Source organism: Periophthalmus magnuspinnatus, chromosome 10 (genome assembly GCF_009829125.3).
Source record: "Periophthalmus magnuspinnatus isolate fPerMag1 chromosome 10, fPerMag1.2.pri, whole genome shotgun sequence".
Classification (NCBI taxonomy): Eukaryota; Metazoa; Chordata; class Actinopteri; order Gobiiformes; family Gobiidae; genus Periophthalmus; species Periophthalmus magnuspinnatus.
Genome location: NC_047135.1, coordinates 3694012 through 3707027, shown reverse-complemented (window position 1 = coordinate 3707027; position 13016 = coordinate 3694012). Strand labels below are relative to the sequence as shown.

At 40.1% G+C, this 13016-nt stretch overlaps 1 protein-coding gene across 1 annotated transcript; it reads right to left on the bottom strand.

Annotated features, from left to right (window-relative positions):
- Positions 1-256: 256 nt before the first annotated feature.
- On the bottom strand, positions 257-6607 carry LOC117377853 (homeobox protein MSX-2-like). The gene is made up of 2 exons (XM_033974359.2): positions 6249-6607; positions 257-757 (listed from the first exon to the last, which is right to left on the bottom strand). Exons 1-2 carry the CDS (start codon positions 6502-6504, stop codon positions 333-335), a joined length of 681 nt encoding a protein of 226 aa, XP_033830250.1. The 5' UTR covers positions 6505-6607; the 3' UTR covers positions 257-332.
- Between the last annotated feature and the right edge of the window lie 6409 nt (positions 6608-13016).

Genomic DNA, 13016 nt, shown 5'->3' with positions numbered 1-13016 from the left:
AGTTTTCAAGCCAACAGCTACCTTTTTTCTTTTACTTCAGTAAAAATTGGCAACCTTCCAAACTGATTGAGCAAAAGCTTTTAACAAATTACAGTTTTAGTGCGTCATATCAACAAATCTGCTGTCGTCACAAAACTACAGGACCTTTAAGGCGTAACACAGCAATTTATTTTTCAAATGAATAAAAAAATCTGAGGAGTTCAATTGTGGCAAATTTGTCTTGATCTTTTCCTGTTAATAACAAACACTCAGTTCTTCAAAAGTATGTAAAAGATCTACATTTCCTGTGCAGCCTCATCTTCTTGTTCATGAGGATGTGTTTTGGGATGAGTTCAGGTGAAGTGAAAAAGTCTCTGTCCGACCGCGGTGCTGTAAAGAGCCAGATGAGCGGCAGGTATCAGGGAGCTGGGACCAATCGTGCCTAGTCCCGCCCAGTCCTTCTGCAGAGCCAGCCCCAGCGACGCCACACTCGTCTGGAACAACGCTTTCGGACCTAAACTGGCGGCCATTTTGAGTTTCTCCAGCTCTGCCTCCTGTAGTCTCTTGGCTTTGGCCCGTCGGTTCTGAAACCAGATCTTGACCTGGGTTTCCGACAGTGACAGAGAAGTGGAGAATTGGGCTCGTTCGGCGATGGAGAGGTACTGCTTCTGGTGGAACTTTCTCTCCAGGGCCACGAGCTGCGTTGTGGTGAAGGGCGTTCGGGGTTTGCGGTTGGTCTTGTGCTTCCTCAAGGTGCAGACTGATGCACTGTGTGAATCTGCAATCAAATCAGCAATAGTTTACAACAGATTCCATCATTATAACGTTTTGTGTTAATACATTGGATACAACACATTTTTTACAATTCAGTTTAACTTAAAGTTTCAGGCCCAGGTGCAGACCAAACTGACTGAGGGTGCATTTGAGTTTCAAAGAGGTGCAAACATAATACGCTTCTATTATGTGTCATGTTTTATGTGCCTGAAACAAAGACTATATAAAGAAGTGGACCAAGGGAGTTAATACGAACATTTTAAGACCAAATTGACAAGGCTCACTGCAGCAGTTACAGAGAGAGGGGACACACTTTTTCAATAGGAAGCGAACTGGAGCCGATGGAGCAAGCCCATACTCACTTCTTATTTGGAACGCGGCAGCTCGCAGGTTAGCTATATCCATTTATATATACAGTCTATGGGTCTATGGGTGATAGTAACAAAAATGAATATCTTGATACTTTTGGATTATATCAGAAACTATTTTTTAACAATGTGTCATAAATGGGCCATAACATTAACCACAAAAGGACAGAAATATTGCTGTGTACCCTAATATCGAGAGCACCCTAGACATTTCAGTGATGTTTAATGCAATTATGAATATACTTGATGTTCTATCTTTCCATAAGTCTAAAACACAACAGTGTTTTTCTCTCATTTTGATCTAATGTACAATTATATTACATGATTATTCTGTAAGTAGTTTTCTTTTCAGTTAATTGGGCATTGTTCTTCCTCGGTTTCTTCTTCTTATTTTTTTTCCCCCTCTGGGATGGCAATTTTCACCCCCTGAACGTCGACGAAAAGTCTCACATGGGGGTATCAAATCGACCGGCTTGGCAAAAAAATTCAAGAAAATATGCATCACGAAAATGACCCACACACACTGGCTCGACAGCGCCACCTAGAAAATTCAAAATTTTAAAATGAATTGGGAGCCGACACGCATTTTTTGCCCTAGCTTGACGAAATTCACACCAGTGATAGAGCTCATGGAGACAAGCAAGAAAGCCAATCATAGTGCGGCCCTAGGGCGGACAGGAAGTCGGCCATATTGAATAGAAAATTCGCCAAATTTTTCGCTGCGTATTTTCAAAACACTACTAGTCTCAGGTTTTTGGTCCAAATGAGCTCAGATTTCACATGCCACATCCAGACACATGGGTTTTCATAAAACATCCACGTTTTCTCCAAATTCCACACGGTTCGCCCGTACGCCGCCACCGAAAAACGCCTTTGTTTCCTGTTTTTTCGATGTCCTCTCACGACCACAGGCATTGCCCTACAGAGCTCACATTCACATCACATATGCGAGATTGGGGCATGAATGGAATGCAATATTAATTTTAATCAAAATGAACACTATAGCGCCCCCTACCATAGGGGTGAAACGCAAACATTATCGGATTCCTACGAAATTCGGGGAATAAATTGGGGGCATGACGTGGACCAAAAAATAATATTACGGGCATAGGTCAATTTTCACACTTGGCCACCAGGGGCGCAAAGACTCAAAAAAAATCATTGAAAAATGTCTGACACGCACATGCATTGGTCTAGACAGCTCAAATTCACATCACACATGTGACATCAGGGCATTAATAGAATGCAATATTAATTTTAATCAAAATGAACACTATAGCGCCCCCTACCATAGAGGTGAAACACTCACATTATCCAATTCGTATGAAATTTGAGGAATCAATTGGTACTATGAAAAGAACCAAAAAATTATATTATGGTCATGGGGTATTTTCAACGATTGGCCACCAGGGGCGCAATGAATTGAACATATATTCCCATGGAACTTTGACGTGCATGTCTATGAAACGTATCTACTCCTAGGTTTTTCATCCGAATGAGCTCAAACTCCACATGCCACATCTATAGATGTTGTTCATCAATAATCATCCACGTTTTGGAAATATTCATTATGGTTTTGGTGTAGCGCTCCATCAAAAGTTAGTTAATTATTGAATCGAAATTCCCAAACCACTTTCACATACGTGAAACCTTTCTAGTCCTAGGTTTTTCATCCAAATTACCTCAAATTCCACATACAGCATGTACACATGTTGTTTGTCAATAATCATCCACGTTTTGTGGATATTTTTTATGGTTTACATGTAGCAGGCCCTCAAAGTATGACTTCATCATTGGATTGAATCTTTCACTTAAGTGCAAATGAAACCTATCTAGTCCTAGGTTTTTCATCCAAATTACCTCAAACTCCACATACAGCATGTACACATGATTATTGTCAATAAACATCCACATGTTGGGGATATTCTTTATGGCTCATGAGTAGGACACCCTCAAAATGTGACTTCATCATTGGATTTAAATTCCTACACGACTTTTCCTTAAGTGCAAATGAAACCTCTCTAGTCCTAGGTTTTTCATCCAAATTACCTCAAACTCCACATACAGCATGTACACTTGATTATTGTCAATGAACATCCACGTTTTGGGAATATTCTTTCTGGTTTATGCACAGCACACTGTCAAAATATGACTGCTTTCCTGCATATTTGATTCCCTCTCACAGACACATGGATCAGCCTAAAAAGCTCAAATTCTAATCACTGATGCGGAATAATACTGTGAATAGAGAACCATAATAAACATGTGGCCAGTGACCTCCATAGCGCCCCCTACAGTATTGGCAAAATACACAACTTTGTCCGATTGGCATGAAACTTGGGGAGATAATTGTGGGCATTAAAAGGGGCAAAAAAGTCAATTACACCATACCTGTATTATGTACGTGGTTGCCGATTCAAAGCCATGGACCGTCATTATAATGCCATGTCCACACCTGGATAGTGGCAGGGGGGTGGCCGGGTGGGGAGAATGGTGCGTGGGGGGCGCTGGCTGACCCCGGGCGGTTGCATGGGGGGGGCGGTCGCATGGGGGGCGAGGGCCATCATCGCCGCTTGCGGCTTTAAATTAACATTGTGCTTCCTTTCCTCCTGTGTTTTTTTCCGCCCAAAAGATCGCATTTTTCACCCCCTGAATATGCATGAAAAGTCCCACATATGAGTATAGGATCGACCTCCGCTCCGGGAAAAATGTCATAAATATGGCATTGCGAAAATGTCCCAGTCCCAGGTTTTTTGGTCCAAATGAGCTCAGATTTCACATGCCACATCTAGACACATGGGTTTTCATAAAACATCCATGTTTTCTCCAAATGCCACACCGTTTGCCTGTACACCCCCGCTGAAAAACGCCTTTGTTTCCTGTTTATCTGATTCAAGTTCATAGACACATGGATCAGCCTAAAGAGCTCAAATTCTAACCACTTATGCAGAATTAAACTGTGAATAGAGAACCATAATGAGCAGGTGGCCAGTGACCTCTATAGCGCCCCCTACAGTACAGTTAAAAGACACAACTTTGTCCGATTGGCATGAAACTTGGTGAGATAATTGTGGACCTCAAAAGGGGCAAAAAACTCAATTACACCATATCTGTATTATGCATGAGGTTGCCGGTGCAAAGCTACAGACCCTTACCCTAAAATGGTAATTTGACTAGCCATTGACATACACTGTACAAGTCTACTTATACAGTCATTATAGTAATAGCGTGCGCAGAACTTTGTACATGATAATGGCATGGCTTTTCACAGCAGATGTCTTTTCAGATGTAGCACTTAACCTTTCACAGGTTCCTGTTGCATTTCCTGTAATTGGCCCGTCACTCAGTGTGAGTTCTCCGAATTCGCCCGTACGCCGCCGCCGAAAAATGCCCTCATTTCCTGTTTTTTGATGTCCTCTCACGACCACAGGCATTGCCCTACAGAGCTCACATCACATATGCGTGATTGGGGCATGAATGGAATGCAATATTAATTTTAATCAAAATGAACACTATAGCGCCCCCTACCTTAGAGGTGAAACGCCAACATTATCCAATTCCTATGAAATTTGGGGAATCAATTGGTGGCCTCAGAAGAAACAAAAAAAATTACATTATGGCCATGAGTCATTTTCCATGGTTGGCCACCAGGGGCGCAAACCCTCAAAAAAAATAATTAAATTTTTTTTTACTCGTACATACATGGTTCTAGACAGCTGAAATTCTCATCACACATGTGATATCAGGGTATTAATAGAATGCGCTATTAATTGTTATCTAAATGAACACTATAGCGCCCCCTACAGTATGGGTAAAATACACAACTTTGTCCGATTGGCATGAAACCAGGTGAGATCATTGTGGGACTCAAAAGGGGAAAAAAAGTTCATTGCACCATACCTCTATTATGCACGAGGTTCAACGCCATGGACAGCCATTGTAATGCGATGGCCACACTGCGCTATAGAAACTGTGTGAAGGGGGGGCGGATAGCGACCGGGGGGTGGCCGGGCGGGGGGAATGGTGCATGGGGGCAGTGGCTAGACCCGGGCGGTCGCGTGGGGGGGGCGGTCACGCGGGGGGCGAGGGCCATCATCGCCGCTTGCGGCTTTAATTCCATTTTGTTTTCCATGGAAACAACAAGAAAATATTTACACAAATAATTATAAGTGCCTCTTTTACCATCTATATGTTGCAGTTTAAAGGCCTTGATAAATTCACCAAAATTTCAAATCTTGAGTAACAAAGAAATATACATATAAATATCCTTATCAAGTGCAATCCCTCAGATATCCAGGTAGGTTCCACTGCAAAAGAAAACTGAATTCTCTGGAAAAACTTGTGTCCTTTTAACAGAACACAGTTTTCATTTGTGATGGTTAAAGTTTTATATTTCACAAAACATTTTTACATATTATAAGGAAACATCTAGTTAGTCAATCATTTTTATATGTTTAATACTGAAGCTAACACGGCTTAATCTCAAATTAATGAAAGATTCAGAAATAGAAAGTTAAAACCACCCTTTGGAACATTCACCATGGAGTCAGATATGTTTTATGTTCAACTGCAGACGGTTAGAGCCAAACAACAGCATTTCCATGGAAACAAGCAGGGGGAGGTTTGTGGAGATGCAAGATTTAAAGGTCCTATATTAGAAAAAACTGACTCTTGTGAGCTTCAAGTCATGTTTTAATGTTGTTACCTCCTCAAAAACAGACCTGGAGTTGTGTTTTGTTTCATTCACACATGTTTGAGTAAACCTTTATTAAGCTCAAAATGCTCTGTTCCACTTTGTGATGTCATGAAGTGGTAGTTTTCACACTAACAGTTACCTTTTATCTTTTGTTCAGTAGAGATTGGCAACTCCAGAGCAAAAATTAGAGTGTTTTCAGTTTGAGAGAAGAGCTCAGCCAGTTTGTTTATGTGTTGAACATGTGTGAATGAAACAAAACACAACTCCCAGTCTGTCTGTGATGAGGAAACAACATTATAACATAGATCAGAGAATAAAGTCATATGGGCCCTTTAACGTAAATCTTTAACACATTTCCCATCTGATCACGTACTGCACTGTTGCTTTCTGACCGAACAGAAACCAGTGGGGGATTGGAGCTTTTCACTTACACTGAGCTGCAGCCGTCGTCGTGGAGACAGGTGCCAAACATGATTGGTCCTGCCTGTCCATCCGCTCACATCTGACAGATCGCAGATGGGGAAACGACTCCGCCGCGTCCCGTTCGTCTTCATTTAGGCTCTCGTTTCCCTTGCGACCCCCCACGGCCTCCTGGGGCTTCCTGTCCGACATGAGCGCTTCCACACTGAAGGGCAGTCGTGACACCTTCAGCGTCGGTAGCTGTCTGCTGGCTTCAAAGAATGACATACTTTTTATTTGTCCTTTTTGTGGAACCGAGGATCGATATCTAATTCCCTGCCAGAAAACACATTACTTCTGCCTCGTGGAGCGCAAACATACAGCGCCTCTATCCAACCGTGTCCTAGGAATAAGTTGGGACCAAGTTCAGAAAACTTTAGGCAGTCCAATCTTTTTTGTGAGGATAGAGGGGAGGTCCTTAGCTTTGTGGGAAGACTGGATTTTGGGATAGTCCACACCCACCACCAGACACTAGGTCAGCCGTTTAAGAGCAATTAGACACACTATGAGCGTTTGTTTATAGACAATTAAAATGTAATCCTCTGGTAATATAGTAATAACCTTGGTTTAAAAGCATTTGTGTGGCGCCTTGGTGGCTCATTTGGTAGAACGCAGCTCTCATACGTAGCGCTCAAATTCAAATTATAGTTGAAGCAAGTCCAGTAATTTGCAGCCAACAGTCTCTCGCACTCATTTTCCTACCTGTCTCCACTGGCAAAAATCTAAATCTAAAAATACAGAGAACATTTTTCACTCATTAAATAACTTTAACAAATAAAATACACAGATAATGTACAAATAAAATATCATTTGTCTCTCAAAAAATAATTAAAGGTCTACTTTTTCTGGACCCTGCTTGGAAAACACTTGTCTCCATGGATACGCCATTGCTTTTCCTGGATAAATCCATCTACGTAGAGACAAGCAAGTGGCGCTAAAGGTAGGTAGAGGTCACATCTGTGGAGAGGCGAGCAGTATTACAGTAAGAACGCATATTTTTCAAGATATTTTAGAGCATAACGACACCGGTAAGTCAGTAAATGCAACACACACAAGTGGAACATTCCAGACAAAGCAATAACATCTTCATGGGAACAAGTAAGTGACGGACACCTCACCAGAAATGTTCCATAGTGCAGCATTAAGCATTAAGAGTGCTGTATTTTGGCCCAACATAAGCTGATGCACTAGACTTGACACAATACTTGTCTATGTTAGCACAGTGTCATAATGTTAATCAATGGGTCTTTACGCTTTACAGAAACCAAACAGCTGAATAAGAGAGTCTGTGTAGAGAGGAATTATGGCACTAAATGACTGTTATTATATTGTTGCTATTAACGCCTTGTAATTAGGCCAGATGAATCCAGTGCTTTTAAGGAGGATTTAAGTGTAATGGTGGAAAATTGTTACCTTCCGGAGGTGTGTGGCGCCTGCAGCGATTAGCTTGAGTCTACTCTGGAAGAGATACTAGAGTCCAGCACATTATGAGATGGGAGGAGGTATACGGGTGGTACTATTAAAGTTATCTGTAGTACTGGAAAAATGTGAACGTGACAGTGGTTCTGCTGGTGGATCCTGAGACAATGTGAAAACTGTTTGTAGACAATTTTATATTTGCTTTATTTGGTCAAATATAATATTCTTCTTGTCATTTAGGACATAATATTCAAACAAATTGCAATGAACCTTGTTTTTCCAGCATTTTGTATGTTTTTATATTAATTAGCTTATTTCAACACATTAACCACATTTATTCCATTTATTTATTAGCAGCCAGTTCTTTCTCAAAGAAACAGATTTTCTTTGAAAGTCATTAACAATATTTTCTTCAGAATAGATGCTGATCGGCAAACCGTAGGTATCGTACAAAAAAAATGCTCTGGCACCGGAATTCTAAACGAAGTACTGGTACCAAAAAAACTACAGTAGTGTGTAAAGGTCTTCAGTCTTAGCTTTCAGAGAAAAGACTGTGCCGATGTTCAGCAGAGATCAGTTGGACATTTGCTGACAATTATAATCCTAATATACTTTAGTTTAAATGTGGTTTGTGAGTGTTGGCGGTGGAGGGGCCGATGGCACAGACTGGCAGCCTTGCTTCTGTCAGTCGACTCCATGGCAGCTGTGGCTACAGTAGTGGCTTACCACCACCGAGTGTGGAGTGAAAGAAAAATGCAATGTAAAGCGCCTTTGAGTGTCCAAAAAAGCACTACATAAATCTCATGCATTATTATTATTATTACTTTAATGTGTTTTTTGGGGGTGATCATAGACTGCATATATAAATGGACATAGCTAACCTGCTAGCCGCTGCGTTACAAATAGGAAGTGATTATTGACGCATTTCCGGCTCCGACTCCAATTCACTTTACATAAGAAAACTGTGGCCACTCTCTCTGTAACTGCCATGTCATTTTGTTCTTAAAATGTTCGTATTAACCCGCTCTACATGAGACTTGTTTTTATTTCACTATTGTATCCATAACTCAAGATGTGAACATTAATAACAAACAAATCAGGCGCCTTATTTCCCTGAGGTCACTCCCACTAGTGTTAGCAACAGGTTTGATTGACAGCGTTGCGAAGCGCTTGCTCCCTGCCAAACCAGTGGTGCAGGCGAGAAAGGGCTTTACTTTCCACAGCTTTGCACCAGATTAGCTCTTTGGTTACTATGATACTTGCGATCGGGATTCGAAACCTGAAACTCGGCTCCAAATTAGCCGCAATAACTGCTAGTCTTGATGAGCTTCATTTGACTGAGGCTGAACGCTGTGGGTGACGTCACACTCATGTAGTCCACTTCTTTATACAGTCTATGGGGGTGATGTTAACAAAAACAGTTTAGACACTTTCAGTAATGATTCTATCCTTATCTGTGGCTCACAAACTCTCACCACAACACCTGAGTGGCAGTTATCTTTTCTCTCTGATATTTTATTCCCGTTCAAAGATTGGTATGAGCACAACGATGGGGAGAAAATGCAGACGTCAGTTGAGTTTTTACCATAAAAATGGTCTTCTATGGGAATACTGTTATACTAGTACAATATAAGACTACTACAGAAGCATTACATTCAGATTTTAGGGGTGGCATCTGCTCAGCCTCAGCGTCTCCTTCAGTGTTTAAACAACAGCCCACAGACTCCTTCACTGGAGCCATCGCACAATAATCAAGTCAAATGACACCAACACAACCACATGATGTCTTTATAATTACAACTAAAAACCAACCTGTAATGAGGCTCCCAATTTCACACAAAAGAATGTTTATGGCACACTTCAAACTGAGACTGAACAAAGCAGAGTAAACGTGGTCTCTAGTGGCAACTGGCTAATACTGATACACAGTAGTGGAAGATAACGAAGTACAAGTAGTAAAGTACAGCAGTTAAGTAAAATGTTTAGGTGTCTGTACTCTACTTTAGTACATTTTACAGTGGATACTTTATACTTTTACTTCAGTACATTCGAGAGCAGTATCTGTACTTTCTGCTCCACTACATTTTTGAACAGGACTGAAAAGAAAATAGTACTTTTCATATGATTATTTTATTTTATGTTACTTTTACCATGTTCCTGGAAACATCCTGACTAAAGTTTTCAAGTTCAAGCTTTGAGCAAAACAAAAATAAATACACAAAATTCATGAGAAAAATTAAGAAAGTGATTCATATTGTTACTGTGACCAAAATACGTCTCATTTTGAATCAATATCTCCACATTTACACTTTAACAAATGAACAACACTTGTGTGAAAAAACTTTACTTTTTACTCTTAGAATACATTTTCAAATGGGTACTTAAATACTTTGACTTAAGTAGATGTTTTCATGTGATACTTTTACTTGAGTCACTTTTACCTCTGTATACGTACAAATTGAGTACTTCATCCACCACTGATAGTAGTAATAGTAAATGCAATATGTAACTAATAGAGTAACTGATCAAAAATACAAAAAAAGTGATGGGTGTTGGGGTGTAGGAATTGTTTTTCAACTTGTTACAACTTCTTTACCTTTTGAGCTGTAAACCAAATATAACTTTCCTCTATAGAGTTATTGTTGCTAACGCTAGCGGGAGGGACCACGGGGAAAGACGGCGCCTGATTTGTCTGTTATTAATGTTCATATCTTGATTTACAGACACAACAGTGAAATAAAAATACGAGAGCGGGTTAATACGAACATTTTAAGACCAAACTGACGAGTCTGACGGCAGTTACAGAGAGAGGAGACAATTTTTCAATGTTAAGTGAATTAAAGCCAGAGTCGATGGAGCCGGAACAGCACCCATAATCACTTCCTATTTGGAACGCAGTGGCTAATAGGTTAGCTATGTCCATTTACAATGACATTAAACATATGTGAATGAAACAAAACACAACTCAGGTAAGTTTGTGATGATGAAACAACATTATAACATAGAACAGAAAATTGTGCATTACAGGCCCTTTAAATATAATCATTCAAGTCGTGTCAGCTGGTCTCTGTTGCTGTTAATTCAACTGTTCAGGACTAAATGGAAAAATCCTGCTATCTCAGGCAGTAATTAGACACTGAGAAACTGATAACGGTCAAAGGCATTTTCTCATTATTGTATTTTCAAGCCTCTCACATTGCGCATTTATCACTTCACGGTTTCGTGACGCCGCACACGTAGGTTAACACTGTTTATGTTTATGCGAGAAGTCGAGAAGGCCAGAACGAATGCACCACAGTCAGAGAGTGATGAAACTCCCTTTGCCACAGTGAATTATGTTAATGTGCCTTGAATTATCTTTAAAGGTCCTAGATTACGCAAAATTGACTCTTGTGAGCTTTAAGTCATGTTATAATGCTGTTACTGTACCAAAAACAGACCTGGACTTGTGTTTTGTTTCATTCACATATGTTTGAGTAACACTTTATTATTAGTCTGTCTACATCTCCAAAGCTCAAAATGCTCTGTTCCACCTTGTGATATCATGAAGTGGTAGTTTTCAAGTTAACAGCTCCTTTTACCTTTAGTTCAGTAGAGATGGGCAATTCCAGGGCTGAAATTATCCAAATTATTAAAATGAAGGTGTATTAAGTTTAAAAACACAGTGGAGCACTTCCTGTATTAGCACATGATGACATCACAAGGTGCAACAAAGTGTTTTCTGTTTGAGAGAAGAACTCAGCCTAAATATGGAGGGTTTGTGTGTTAAACATGTGTGAATGAAATGAAACAAAACAAAACTCCAGGTCTGTTTGTGATGAGGAAACAACATTATAAGATCAGAAAATAGCGTAGAATGGGCCCTTTAAAAACTGAGACAAAGACAAACTTTTTCACTCTGACAAACAGATTAACACATTATGGTCTGCGATCACAAAACTGCAGCTTCTTTCTGTCCCAAGTGTCCGCACAGAGACTGGTTAAATGGCATTTCAACATTCTACGCCTTCAACATGGAATAATTCACAAAAAGTCTTGAAATGACAAGAACTGACTTCAATAGTTCAGTTTAAATCTATGTTGAAAGGTTTGGAAATGAAGTCTATGATTTGTAATTGCTTTTAAGAATCCATTTTATGATGTGTTGAAATGTCTGTGTGTAATGTAACTGTAACTGTGCTGCTGTCTTGGCCAGGACTCCCTTGAAAAAGAGATTAGTAATCTCAATGGGACTTTCCTGATTAAGTAAAATTTAAAAAAATCACTAAAATGTCAAACTCATATCTTCCCTGCTCCTATCTGCACATACACATCAAAAAACTCTCAAAACTATTAAAGTGCATATGACTTTTTTGATTCATTACTTTGGTTTGGTGGGAGAATGTCTGTGGCAAATCTTTATCATACTTTTACACATTAGTTAGGGGGCAGTTTGTTTCTATCCATCCATTATTTATGTTTTGATTTGCTGCATTGTGATTTTAATGTCTTTCTTATTCCGTAAAGCACTTCAAATTACCTTATGTACAAATTGTATAAAAATAAACTTGCCTTGCCAAAATGCAGAAACAATTTATGCACAAAGAAGGCACAAGTCAGTTTAAACCTTCATTTAAATCAGCCGTGTTGTGCTTGTGTCTGCTCTGTAGTTATAATCTCTGACACCTGTGGACATTTTAAATCACAATATTCATCTGAAACAAAACGTAATAAAAGAAAGGCGTGTACAGCCCCTGCTGTTCAATCTCTACATGCTGCCATTAGGCCAGTTAATACGCAGCAATAATGTGTCTTACCACAACTATGCAGATGACACTCAGATCTATGTCTCACTAGCAGCAGGTGAATATGGACCAGTGGACTCACTCTACCACTGCATCCAACAGATCAGTGTGTGGATGCAAACAACTTTCTTCTGCTAAACTCAGACAAGACTGAAGTCATCATCTTTGGCCACAGAAACATAGAGAAAGTGTCAGCAGTCACCTCCAGTCTCTCTCTCTAAAACCTTCAAATCAGGCTAGAAATCTAGAGGTAATAATGGATTCAGACTTGAACTTTAACAGCCACATCAAATCAATAACATCTGCAGCTTTTTACCACCTAAAAAACATTGCAAAAATCAAAGGTTTAATGTCAAAGCCAGACTTAGAGAGACTTATCCATGTATTTGTCTCCAGTAGGTTAGACTACTGTAGCGGCCTGCTCACTGGCCTCTCCAAACGAGCCTTAACACAGCTGCAGTACATCCAGAACGTTGCTGCTCGGGTCCTGACTAGAACCAGGAAGTACGAGCACATAAGTCCTGTGCTCAGGTGTCT

Excerpts from the sequence above, each read along its gene's own strand:
- LOC117377853 (XM_033974359.2), bottom strand. The coding sequence starts at position 6,504 with ATGTCATTCTTTGAAGCCAGCAGACAGCTACCGACGCTGAAGGTGTCA. Across the intron at positions 758-6,248 it reads GACGACGGCTGCAGCTCAGT|ATTCACACAGTGCATCAGTC; the intron begins GTAAGTGAAAAG and ends ATTTGATTGCAG.